Source organism: Mustelus asterias, chromosome 27 (assembly GCF_964213995.1).
Source record: "Mustelus asterias chromosome 27, sMusAst1.hap1.1, whole genome shotgun sequence".
NCBI classification, from domain to species: Eukaryota; Metazoa; Chordata; class Chondrichthyes; order Carcharhiniformes; family Triakidae; genus Mustelus; species Mustelus asterias.
This window is the reverse complement of record NC_135827.1, coordinates 34,572,432-34,585,970: the sequence shown is the minus strand read 5'-3', so window position 1 is coordinate 34,585,970 and position 13,539 is coordinate 34,572,432. Positions and strand designations below refer to the sequence as shown.

Sequence of the window (13,539 nt, the reverse complement as noted above, 5' to 3'; positions counted from 1 at the left end):
TAGCTGTGGTAAATGTGCGAGGTTACAGGATGTGGAGATGCCGGCGTTGGACTGGGGTAAACACAGTAAGAAGTTTAACAACACCAGGTTAAAGTCCAACAGGTTTATTTGGTAGCAAAAGCCACACTAGCTTTCGGAGCGCTGCCCCTTCATCAGGTGAGTGGGAGTTCTGTTCACAAACAGGGCATATAAAGACACAAACTCAATTTACAAAATAATGGTTGGAATGCGAGTCTTTACAGGTAATCAAGTCTTAAAGGTACAGACAATGTGAGTGGAGAGAGGGTTAAGCACAGGTTAAAGAGATGTGTATTGTCTACAGCCAGGACAGTTAGTGAGATTTTGCAAGCCCAGGCAAGTCGTGGGGGTTACAGATAGTGTGACATGAACCCAAGATCCCGGTTGAGGCCGTCCTCATGTGTATGGAACTTGGCTATCAGTTTCTGCTCAGCAATTCTGTGTTGTCGAGTGTCATGAAGGCTGCCTTGGAGAACGCTTACCCGAAGATCAGAATCCTTTCACAACAGAATGTTTCAGATGAGAAGATGATGAAGAAATCCAGGCATTTTGTGATTTTGTGTCTGTGTGGAGTTTGAACATTCTCCCCGTGTCTCCGTGGGTTTGCTCCTCCGGGTGCTCCGGTTTCCTCCCACAGTCCGGACGTTGTGCGGATTAGGTTGATTGGCTATGCTAAATTGACCCTAGTGTCAGGGGGATTAGCAAGGTGAATGCGTGTGTATGCGGGGGATAGTGCCTGGGTGGGATTGTGGTTGGTGCAGACTCAATGGGCTAAATGGCCTCCTTCTGCACTGTAGGGATTCTATGACTACATGTAACCCCCACGACTTGCCTGGGCTTGCAAAATCTCACTAACTGTCCTGGCTGTAGACAATACACATCTCCCCAACCTGTGCTTAACCCTCTCCCAACTTGCATCGTCCGTACCTTCAAGACTTGATTACCTGCAAAGACTTGCATTCCAACCACTATTTTGCAAATTGAGTTCGTGTCCCCATGTGCCCTGCCTGCGAACTGAACTCCCACCCGCCCGATGAAGGGGCAGCGCTCCGAAAGCAAGTGGCATCTGCTACCAAACAAACCCGCCGGACTTCAACCCGGTGCTGAGAGACCCCACACTGTGCCCACCCCAGTCCAACGCCGGCACCTCCACATCCTGGTGTCTATCCACAGCAATATCACCAATGCACTTGAAGAAAAACATATTTCTAATGATGCTACATATTGTGAGTCATGATGTGGAGATGCCGGCGCTGGACCGGGGCAAACACAGTAAGAAGTCTAACAACACCAGGCCAAAGTCCAACAGGTCCACCTGGCAGCAAAAGCCACACAAGCCTTCGAGGCTCTGAGCCCCTTCCTCAGGCGAGTGGGAATTCCGTCCACAAACAGAACCCACAAGACACAGACTCAATCCACACAGACACAAAATCACAAAATGCCTGGATTTCTTCATCATCTTCTCATCTGAAACATTCTGTTGTGAAAGGATTCTGATCTTCGGGTAAGCGTTCTCCAAGGCAGCCTTCATGACACTCGACAACACAGAATTGCTGAGCAGAAACTGATAGCCAAGTTCCATACACATGAGGACGGCCTCAACCGGGATCTTGGGTTCATGTCACACTATCTGTAACCCCCATGACTTGCCTGGGCTTGCAAAATCTCACTAACTGTCCTGGCTGTAGACAATACACATCTCTTTAACCTGTGCTTAACCCTCTCTCCACTCACATTGTCTGTACCTTTAAGACTTGATTACCTGTAAAGACTCGCATTCCAACCATTATTTTGTAAATTGAGTTTGTGTCTTTATATGCCCTGTTTGTGAACAGAACTCCCACTCACCTGATGAAGGGGCAGCGCTCCGAAAGCTAGTGTGGCTTTTGCTACCAAATAAACCTGTTGGACTTTAACCTGGTGTTGTTAAACTTCTTACTGAGGTTACAGGGACAGGGCAGGGGGGGGTTCGGGCTCTTTCGGAGAGTCGATGCAGACCCGATGGGCCATAAGGCCTCTTGATTCTGTGAATTCTACACACCTCCAAACACAAGATTAAACACTCAATTGCAATAGCCAATTATCATTGTAAAGCACTTGACAGCCAACTAAATACTTTTGAAGTATTGTAAGTACTGTAAAGTAGGTCATACAGTGGGGAACCCACAAGTAGCAATATGCTACTCACCAGATTATCTGTGTTTCTTATTAAGAGGTAAGTATCGGCCAAGACATTGGGGAGAATTCTCCCGTTCTTCTTCGAAACAGTGCCATGGGATCTCTGACATCTGAAAGAATAGAAGTGGCCTTGGTTTGAAGGCACCCCTGATAAACAGTACCTCTCACTCGAACGACAGAGGTTGAGGGGCAACCTGATAGAAGTCTACAAGATTATGAGGGGCATGGACAGAGTGGATAAACAGTACCTCTGACAGTGCAGCACTCCCAATGTCAGCCTAGATTTTCTACTCAACTCAGCCCTGTTTAGAAATGTACATATGCTGATAAATGCAAATAAGCAGGTCATTAATTACAGTGAAACATATTCTTGTACTATACTCCATTTTTACCATAGATTTAATATTGAGGAACTCCATTCCCCAGGATCCACAGATCCCTCAGAGAGAAAAAAAACTACTTATCCAATCAGATCACAGAGAGCCAGCATGGTGTTGATGGGCCAAATGGCTTCTGTCTATAATGGCTCCATAATGATTCTATTCCCTATCACTGTGTTCATAGGGGAGACAATGACCCAGTGGTATTATCGCCAGAGTATTAATCCACAACGCAGCTAGTGTTCTGGGGACCTGGGTTCGAATCCTGCCATGGCAGCTGGTAGAATTCGAATTCAATAAAAAAACATCTGGAATTAAGAATTTACTGATGACCATAAAACCATTGTGGATTGTCAGGAAAAACTTATCTGGCTCTCAACTGCCCTCCAAGGGCAACTAGGGATGGGCAATGAATGCTGGCCATCCAGCGACGCCCATGTCCCACGAATGAATAATAAAACAGAAAGTTGCACTTTTTGTTAATTATTTAAAACATGCGTACCGGAAAGTCTCTAACTAATTTTCTCTCTCACTTCAGTTCCACTTGAGATGTCTGTTTTTCTAAGAGAGCACCTCAACTATTGGTACAGCCTGAAAGCTTACTACTTGGCAAAAACTATGGCAGATGTTCCTTTTCAAGTATGTAGTGTTTAAATATTTATTTGTTTTTTCCATTGAATAAAGTATTAAATTGGGAGTGTGTATCAATAATGAAGTACATAGGAACAGGAGGCAGTCATTAAGCCCCTTGAGGCTAATCCACCTTTCAACGAGATCTATACCTCCACTCCATCCACTCACTTTAGTTCCCTTATACCCCAGAAAAAGATCTATTGATCCCAGGTAGCTTATTAATTGAGCTAATACCCACTGCTTTTTGTGGGAGACTTCCAAGCTTTCAACCCTTTGTGTGAAGATGTGCTTTCTAACTCCTCTCTTGAATCGCCTGACTCTGGTTTTAAAAGGAAGTGGTACAGTGGCACAGTGGTTAGCACTGCTGCCTTACAGAGCCAGGGATCTGGGTTCAATTCCAGCTTCGGGTGACTGTCTGTGTGGAATTTGCACCTTCTTCCCGTGTCTGCGTGGGTTTTCTCCGGGTGCTCCGGTTTCCTCCCACTGCAGTGCAGTCCAAAGATGTGTGGGTTAGGTTGATTGGCCATGCTAAATTGACCCCTTTGTGTCAGGGAGATTAGCAAGGTAAATATGTGGTATTAAGGGGATAGGGCCTGGGTGGGATTGCTGTCGGTGCAGGCTCAATGGGTTGAATGGCCTCCTTCTGCACTGTAGGGATTCTATGATTCTATCTGTTAGAGAGTCAGTGCAGTATCGATGGGCCAAATGGCCTCCTCCTGCAATGTAGGGATTCTATGAAAAGGTTATTTCCAGGAATATTGGAGTTATTCTCACTGAAGCAAAGAAGGAAAATTTAATAAAGATTTTTATTCAAGTTAGGAAAGATGTTGACAGACTGATTGGGAAATATTATTTTTTTAAAGTTTATTTATTATTTATTTATTATTATTGGGCGGCACGGTGGCATAGTGGTTAGCACTGCTGCCTCACAGCGTCAGGGACCTGGGTTCAATTCCCGGCTTAGGTCACTGTCTATAAGGAGTTTGCACATTCTCCCTGTGTCTGCATGGGTTTCCACCGGGTGCTCCGGTTTCTTCCCACAGTCCGAATGACGTGCTGGTTAGGTGAATTGGCCATGCTAAATTCTCCCTCAGTGCACCCGAACAGACGCCGGAGTGTGGCGACGAGGGGATTTTCACACTAACTTCATTGCAGTGTTAATGTAAGCCTACTTGTGACACTAATAAATAAACTTAAACTTTAAACTAGTGTCACAAGTAGGCTTACACATTAACACGGCAATGAAGTTGCTGTGAAAATCCCCTCGTCGCCGCACTCCGGCACCTGTTCGGGTACACAGAGGGAGAATTTAGCACAGACCATGCAAAGCTTCGTTGACCTCAGGTGGGATTTTCCGACCTTGGGTCGAGCGCGGCCGGTAAATCCCGCCCCTGGAGTTTAATGAGAGCATTTTAGTTTCCTTTGCAACTGCTGTGAATTTGAATGATGCTTTGAAGTTCAGAACCGGAAGCGGTGCCGCAGAATTGGGTTGGAAATGTTGGCCGATCCCATTGTTAAACCGCTGTGTTCCTTCCTGCAGGTGATCTGTCCCATTGTGTACTGCAGCATTGTGTACTGGATGACGTCGCAGCCGCCTGAAGCTGCACGCTTCCTCTTGTTCGCCAGTCTTGCCACAGCGACTGCACTGGTGGCCCAGTCACTTGGTCTCCTGATCGGCGCTGCATCCACATCATTACAGGTAACGCCATACCTCGGTGCAGAAACCACACAAATACGCCCAAAGATTGCTGACCATTGACTGATACGGAGCAGGAGGAGGCCATTCAGCCCATCAAGCCTGTGTCAGCTTTTTTGAAATCCCACCCAGGCCCTTCTCCCATATCCCTACATATTTACCCAACTAATCCCTCTAACCTATGCATCTCAGGACACTAAGGGGCAATTTTTAGCACGGCCAATCAACCTAACCCGCACATCTTTGGACTGTGGGAGGAAACCGGAGCACCCGGAGGAAACCCACGCAGACACGAGGAGAATCTGCAAACACCACACAGACAGTGACCCAAGCTGGGAATCGAACCCAGGTCCCTGGAGCTGTGAAGCAGCAGTGCTAACCACTGTGCCACTAAGCCTGACAGATTATCGCAACTCACTGCATTTTAAAAAAATCTTCATCTCAACTAGATTTCTTTTGTCAATCGTCTTATGTCTGTACCCTCTGGTTATCAGCCTTTCCGCTGATAACTCTTATTTACACAGTGGCACAGTGGTTAGCACCGCTGCCTCACAGCGCCAGGGACCCAGGTTCAATTCCCAGCTTGGGTGACTGTGTGGAGTTTGCACATTCTCCCCATGTCTGCGTGGGTTTCCTCGGGGTGCCCCGATTTCCTCCCACAGTCCAAAGATGTGGGGGTTAGGTGGATTGGCCATGCTAAATTGCCCCCTAGTGTCAGGGGGACTCACTAGGGTAAATGCATGGGGTTATGGGGATAGGGCCTGGGTGGGATTGTGGTCGGTCCAAATCCGATAGGCCGAATGGCCTCCTTCTGCACTGTAGGGATTCTATGATTCTAACTGCTGCCCAGACAGCGGCACCCAGATCCAATGAATAAAAAAAAACCTCTAACACATTGTGTTACTAAGTCTGCAAACCAACTAACACACATACTGAATTTGAATGGAGAGGTTTGCAACAATGTGCATTACATGGTAATTAGTTATAAATGCCAACCTAGTCGTGTTGTGTGCTTTTAATTTGAACATTCTGTTCTATCTCTTTACCTGCCTCCAGGTTGCCACATTTGTGGGTCCAGTTACTGCCATTCCAGTGCTTCTGTTCTCTGGATTCTTTGTTAGTTTTGACACCATCCCCACCTATCTGCAATGGAGCTCCTACGTCTCTTATGTCAGGTAAGTCTTGCTTTACACTCTTTTTTGTCAAAGTATTAAAAAAGCTCTTCATATTTCCTGCTCTCTCCGTAACTCCATCATCTCAAACCTACTCAACTCGCGTTCTTGCAAATACAAGGTGCACTCATCCCCTACCCATCTGATTTGATTTATTATTGTCACATGTATTAGTATATAGTGAAAAGTATTGTTTCTTGCGCGCTACACAGACAAAGCATACCGTTCATAGAGAAGGAAAGGAGAGAGTGCAGAATGTAGTGTCACAGTCATAGCTAGGGTGCAGAGAAAGATCAACTTGATATTAGGTGGGTCCATTCAAAAGTCTGATGGCAGCAGGGAAGAAGTTGTTTTTGAGTCGGCTGCTATGTAATCTTTTGTATCTTTTTCCCGACGGAAGAAGGTGGAAGAGACCATGTCCCATCTCGTTCTTTGCTGGAAGCTCGAGAAGGAATCCCGTTGTGTGTTTCCCAATCCCACCGTCGCACTGAAATCATAGAATCCCTACAGTGCAGAAGGAGGCCATTCAGCCCATTGAACCTGCACTGGCCACGATCGCACTCTGGCCCTATCCCCGTAACCCCACATATTTACCCTGCTAATCACCCTGACACCAAGGGGCAATTTAGCATGGCCAATCAACTGAACCCACACATCTTTGAACTATGGGATGAAACTGGAATGCCCGGAGGAAACCCACGCAGACACGGGGAGAACATGCAAACTCCACACAGACAGTCACCCAACGCCAGAATTGAACCCGATACCCTGGCTCTGTAAGGTAGCAGCGCTAACCACTGTGCCACCGTGCCACTCAAATTGGATCTTAATTTCTCGATTAGCTACCTGCTGCATCTGTTCTTTTGGGAACGAGATCTGCCATCCTTACCTGGTCTGGCCTAGATGTGACTCCATTCCCACAGTTATGTGGTTAACTCTTAACTGCTTCCTAAATGGCTGAGCAAGTCACTCAGCTTAAGGGCAAGTAGGAATGGGCAACAAACATTGACCTTGCCTGTGGTGCCCACATCCCATGAGAGAATGAATTAATAAATAGGATTCTGCTCCAGCTACTTGTGCACAAAGTCTCAGCTGATCCAGTGTTGTGCTGTGGGAGTGCTGCTCTGCTGGAGGTGTGCTCCATCAGACTGCCCTTCAGGTTGACGTAAAAGATCATATAGCACTATCCGAAGACTATCAGGGAAGCTCCAACTAATATTTATCCCTCAACCAACATCATTAGATGTTGACTGGAGCGTCGGAGACTTGGGGGCGATCTTATAGAGGTCTATAAAATAATGAGGGGCAAAGATCAGCTAGATAGTCAATATATTTTCCCAAAGGTAGGGGAGTCTAAAACTAGAGGGCATAGGTTTAAGGGGAGAGATATAAAAGGGTCCAGTGGGGCAGTTTTTGAGTGTTTGGAACAAGCTGCCAGAGGTAGTAGTAGAGGCGGGTACAATTTTATCTTTTAAAAATCATTTAGACAGTTACATGGGTGAGATGGGTTTAGAGGGATATGGGCCAAACACGGGCAACTGGGACTAGCTTAGTGGTCAAAAAAAAAAGGGCAGCATGGACAAGTTGGGCCGAAGGGCCTGCTTCCATGCTGCAAACCTCTATGACTCGATGACTTTACTAAGAAGGTAATAGATTGTTGTATCTTGCTGTGTGCAAATTATTTTCTTATGTTACAATTGCTGATGGAGTTATTTGTCACTTCCTGTTGTCGTGACAGTCACTGCAGATCAAAGATCCTTAATCCGAAACTCTCAGGGCAGATTGTGTTTCAGATTTTAGATAATTTTGGTTTTCGGATATCACATTTAGGCCCAGGCCTACTTACTTTACAATGACTGAGGCATAGGCCAGCTACAGTCTAAAGTGAATGGCTAGAAGAGTTAGCTCTGCCACTTAATAATATTATTAGGTACCTGTAACAAGTTCCCATTCATGGCACCTTCTGTGCGCTTCTGCCTGTGGGAGAGGGTTCATAAGGTAAAAGGTGCAGACAAACTGGACTTTCTGCGCTAAAGGTTGGGTGTGGTTGGTGATGTACATGTCGACTCAGATCATGTTGGCTTGGGTCACAGGCTCCCCGCGCTAAAGGTTGGGTGCAGTTTGGTGAGGTTCGTGTCAGCTCCAGTCAGAGACTTCCCACGCTAAATGTCGAGGAGCTTAAAAAAAGTGTGGATTTTGGGTATGTTTGGTTTTTGGATTTACAAATAGATGATACTCAACCTGCAGACTAACCCATGGAGCATCTTCCAATTTACCTTGGCGGATCCCTGGGATGGCAGGTCTGTCATATAAGGAGAGACTAAGTTGGTTAGGATTATAGTCAATGGCGTTTAGAAAAGTCAGAGGGGATCTCATGGGCACTTATGAAATTCTAACAGGATTAGGCAGGATGGATTCAGAAAGAAAGTTCCCAATGGTGGGGGAACTAGGGGTCATAGTTTGAGGACTGAGGTGAGGAGAAATTTCTTCACCCAGAGAGCGGTGAATGTGTGGAATTCACTACCACAGAAAGCAGTTGAGGCCAAAACATTGTGTGATTTCACGATGAAATTAGATATAGCTCTTGGGGCCAAAGAGATCAAGGGATATGGGGGGAAGGTAGGATCAGGATATTGAGTGCATGAAGAAAAGCTTCGACAAAATATCTTTCTTCAGTGATACTCAAGTTCTGTAAGACCAAATGACAATTTTCGTTCAATTATATTGCCGTTCCTGACCCATTGGTTCCATCCAGCTTAACCAACACAATGTACGGGAACTGAGTCCACCTCAATGTTACGCCAAGTTAGTTGCTAGTAAACAGGAGCTCTTCTGTTTCTAGAGCGTGGATCACTTATCAGGTGGTGTGGATTCCCATGCAAAATATGGGACGGAATTCTCCCATCTTGCCTGCCACGGGAATTGTAGCTGGCGGGGGACGGACCATCCATTGACCTCGGGCGGGATTCTCCGGTTTAGAGGCGAGCGTGGTCGGAGAATCCCACCCATGGAATAATGCAAAAGCAAAATACTCAGGAACTCAGAAATACAAATAAGAAATGTTGGCAGTACTCAGAAAGTCTGCCTCTGAGGAGAGAGAAACAGAGTTATAAATTTGAGGTTGATGACCCTTCAATAAACACCCCCAAAACTCCTTGCTTGCTGATCTACATTGCCACTTGGTCTGGCACTACCTCGATTTTAAAATGCTCATCCTTGTTTTCCAATCCCTCCATGGGTTTCTTATCCATAACTTCTTATAACCCCAACAAACCTTCAGGATCTCTTCCGACATCTCACAAAACCCCAATTCTTATCGTTGTACCATTAACGACTGTGATTTCAGCTGCCTTAGCCCTAAGCTCTGGATCTCCTCCCGTAAATCCTTCCGCCTCGACGTAAAGATCTCTACCCCCTCTCATTTAAGACGCCCCTTAAAACCTACCTCTTTGACCATGTTTTTAGTCATCTGTCCTGATGTCTCCTTTTATAACTCAGAATCAAATTTTGATTGATAATGTTCCGGTGAAGCACCTTGTGACACGTTGTTATGTTAAAGGTGCTGGGTAAACGCAAGTTGTTGCTTTGTTGTTGTGATCGGGATGGAGCCCCTGCTCGATTTCCTCACTCCCTCCAGCCCTTTCCCAACCGAAGGGTGCTGAGGGCAGCTGTGTTGATCCCAACTGCTGCCCCAACTGAGTTGCATCGAATTACATCGTTCCTACAGAACAGACACAGGCCATTTGGCCCATCTAGTATATGACAGTGTTAATATTCCACACCAGGTCTTCTCATCCCTCATTATCTAACCCTGGCAGCATATCCTTTCTCTCTCATCTGTTCATCTAGATTCCCCTGAAGTTGATATTGATTTAATCAGAGTGTAAGATCAAACATGATGAATGTGTTACCTTACGCCTTTAGATCTGATGATGGGGTGAGGTGTTCTCTCTGGATAATGTAGAGGTTAAGGCTTTCTAATTTTGGTGAGTTCTCGGATGTAACATGAGTAAAATACGCTTGCAATATCAATTGATTTCCTCAGAGTAACAATGCTGTTTGCTTGTTCTTTTTCTCGCTAAAACAGGTATGGCTTTGAGGGCGTCATCTTGTCAATATATGGACTGGACAGAAAAAATCTGACATGCAATACTGAGTTTTGCCCTTTTAAGGAACCAAAGAAAGTTCTGCAAGAGTTGGATGTGCAGGACGCAAAGCTTTATATGGATTTCATCGTCCTCGCGATTTTTTTCATTGTCTTGCGTTTCTCAGCCTACCTGGTCCTGCGATACAAAGTCAAGTCTGAGAGATAGAGAGAGGACTGCATTGCAGGTGAATATTCTGCGACATCCGGTCACGTTGTCTGTGAACAGGATTCACTCTGCTGAACTTTTGTTGAGGATGTGGCCTGTTGATTAGGCCCACAGTGAACTAGGCCTCGAAGCCTGAACAACTTAAGACTCCAAATCGTCACGACGGCTTGTGATGGGCCTTTTGGATTTTTTTTTAAGGTTTGTTTTTGCCGTTTCCAGTTACTTTTATCGAGTTTCGATTAATTCCCGCCCATCTGGATAAAAAACACTTTGTCAGAGGAAACAAACCTTTTGGAGCCACGATGAAAATATGGGCCTTCTGCACAGTGACAATGCCAGAATGTTTCACCTACTGAGTACATGTTTGAAGAAGCCCTGTTTGTGAATTGTTAGTTATATGCTACTCTTAAGAATATGTTTTTTTTTAAAAAGAAAAATGAAATTTTGATTTTTGATCAGGATTGTTAGTAAGCACAGTTTATGTAGGGCAATGTATACTTTGGCTGGAATTCTCCAGCTGTTGACGCCGGTCCCCTTGGCGGCGCATCCCCAGCTGGGGTTTCCCGGTAGCGTGGGGTGCCTTCAGTGGAAATTCCCATTGACAGCGGCGGGACCAGAAGATGCCACCGCCAGCGTACGGCACGCCGCCAAGAAAACCGCTGAGCCGGAGGCCAAAGAATCTCACCCTTTGTCTCTCACCTGGAGCATGTTAGCTTATAGCACGTCTTGTCAAAATTATAATGATTGTAAAACTAAGCAAGGCTTTACGAACCAGGCTTTAACTGTTACAATAGCAGGCATTGTGGAAAGTCTATATTAGTTTCTGAAATTTCAAAAGTATATTTAAGAACCAGTACAGTCTTGAAAATGTCAAACATTTAGAATAGCTGTAGTATAATCAATTTTTACAGAATTTTGTATTACTCTTAATTTTCTTATGTTTGGTATCTGGAGATTTCCTTAATTATTTAAAAACAAAATCTGAATTATTCAAGTTTACCTGTTCCCCCACACCAGTTTATTTGATCGTAACTTTTAGACTTTTGGGTCTGTGATAGAACCCTTTCCTCACTTGTGTAGCTGTGTTGAAAAAATGCACCAATTTTTATACTCACAGCGGATATTATCCCAAACTGTGCAATTCCTTTAAAACTTAAATATTTCAAAGTTTGATTTTTTAAAAATCTGCTTTTTCTGAGGTATTTTTTAAATCAATTTTCACCAAGTCTTTGATCAGTGCTGTATACTACCCTGAGATGTTGTGGTAGCTTCCTTAACATTGTCACAGCCCATATTCCCCATGAGTATAAAGACTTGTGAGATATCCTTAGGGTTGGGATTTTCCGGCCTCGCTGCCCCGAAGGCCGGAAATTCCCGCCCGAGGTCAACGGAGCTTTGCATGGTCCGCCCCCGCCTGCTACAATTCCCGTGGCGGGTGGGACGGGGAAATTCCACCCTTAGCATCCAACAGGTGGAAAGGATCATGAGAGGAACGTTGGCCTTTGAACCAGATGAGAACACGATTTTCATCCAGCTATGTGGAAACCCCTAAACTGTCCCCTCACAAGCCAAAAGTCTTTTTCTTTTCAGGTGTAGCTCTTTTCTTCATCTATGTACCTCTGTATTTTATGTTGCACAAGTGTTAATGAGTTATTGAGTGTTTTTATTCAAATTCTGTCCTCTCCAAACAAGTTCCGTGAACATCGGCCCTGCTGACACACCCTCGTCTTCTCATCTGGGATTGGGTTTGATAAGATGACAAACCTATTATTGTCAGTGGCCTAAGTAATATGTAAAGTGTATGCAAGTCTTCATGGTGTTTATCCCATCTATTGAGTAAAGAGTTGAGCGTTCACATGCTAATGAGAAGAAGAGTTTCATGGTATCTGTCCTCCTTCTTTAGTCTCAATGTGACGGGAGTAATAATCAGTATCTCACTGTTGACATATGGGTTCAGAACATTCCCGCTCCGAAAATGTTCCGGTAATTATAACGTGACATCTCCATGAAGCATGAAAACTCATGGGGATGACCTCAACTTGTATTGTACAGAATAACTTCCTTTAGAAATATCATTGTGACGCTTTAATGTGAAAGAGTACTGCAGTATTTCACAGTCAATGACCTATTGATCGTTTGACCTCCTCCAGCATAACAGATTGTCACGCGGGGCAGACTGTTTGCTTGTACAGTTTTATAGTTTTAATTTTGGTACACTCGAGTTTAACTTCCCTATCAAAGGCTCGTAGAGTTCATATTGGATCTCCCACAGTCACGGTAAAAAATAAAATAAGACTTGCATTTCTGTAGCGACCACCTGAGTTTCACAACGCTTTGGAGCTAATAAAGTACTTTTGAAGGCTAGGTACTGTGGTCGAGTAGGAAGAATGATTTTGGTCACCTTTACTATCTTAGTTTTTCGTCTGCGAATATTTTTATCGCCAGATTCAATGCTCCAGTTATTTATCTCTTTTTCTTGCTTTCTTGTGCCCAGCTCTTTTAAATGTGACCTCCCCCTCCCCCCCCCCCCCACCGCTCCCCAGTCAACGTCTAAAATATGATTTTAAGTCAGAGGGTTTCAAGCTATCCTCTCTCCCTAACTAACGTACGAGGCAGTTTAACATACAGTGATGTTTTGATGATGGTCTTTTCAATCCCCTAACAATAACCATTTAATTACCTATTATTAGTTGCTTCTTGCCTGAAGGCAGAAGATGTGTATGGAACGAAACAAATGTCAGTTGCGCTTTCAGCGTCGTTTTGTTCCCACAGACCATTCTTTTGTGGGCTCGACCCAAACCAGTTTACTTTTCAAAGGAAGTCCTGTAAATATTCTTCCTGCCAGACCATTCCAAATAAGGAAAGATAAATCAAGCAAATCTCTTGTATCTGTACAACGTTAACCAGTTATTTTCCTTAGCTTGACTCATAGATGGTCCCCAAATCTTAAGGAAACGTTATATGCTGTTATGGTTCAGGTCAGAAACTCCAAATTGTTTTATGGAGCTTGCCTGGATCATACATTTTGCATCTTGAATTTGGCTAGGATAAGCATGATAGGTTTCACTCCAGGCATAATTCAAATGACCCACTAGGGAACTTATTTCAAACAAAGTTTATTTAAGAATATAGTATTTTTCATAGTGACT

General features: G+C 44.6%; 1 protein-coding gene across 1 annotated transcript in view; it reads left to right on the top strand.

Annotated features, from left to right (window-relative positions):
* Window positions 1-13,120, top strand: part of abcg4a (ATP-binding cassette, sub-family G (WHITE), member 4a) — a 145,822-nt gene extending 132,702 nt beyond the window's left edge. Inside the window, exons 12-15 of the mRNA XM_078198975.1 lie at window positions 3,115-3,215; window positions 4,750-4,908; window positions 5,962-6,080; window positions 10,165-13,120. Coding sequence (XP_078055101.1) covers window positions 3,115-3,215; window positions 4,750-4,908; window positions 5,962-6,080; window positions 10,165-10,390 — 605 coding nt within the window. The 3' untranslated portion in view covers window positions 10,391-13,120. The remainder of the gene's footprint in view (window positions 1-3,114; window positions 3,216-4,749; window positions 4,909-5,961; window positions 6,081-10,164) is intronic.
* The last annotated feature ends 419 nt before the right edge of the window (window positions 13,121-13,539 follow it).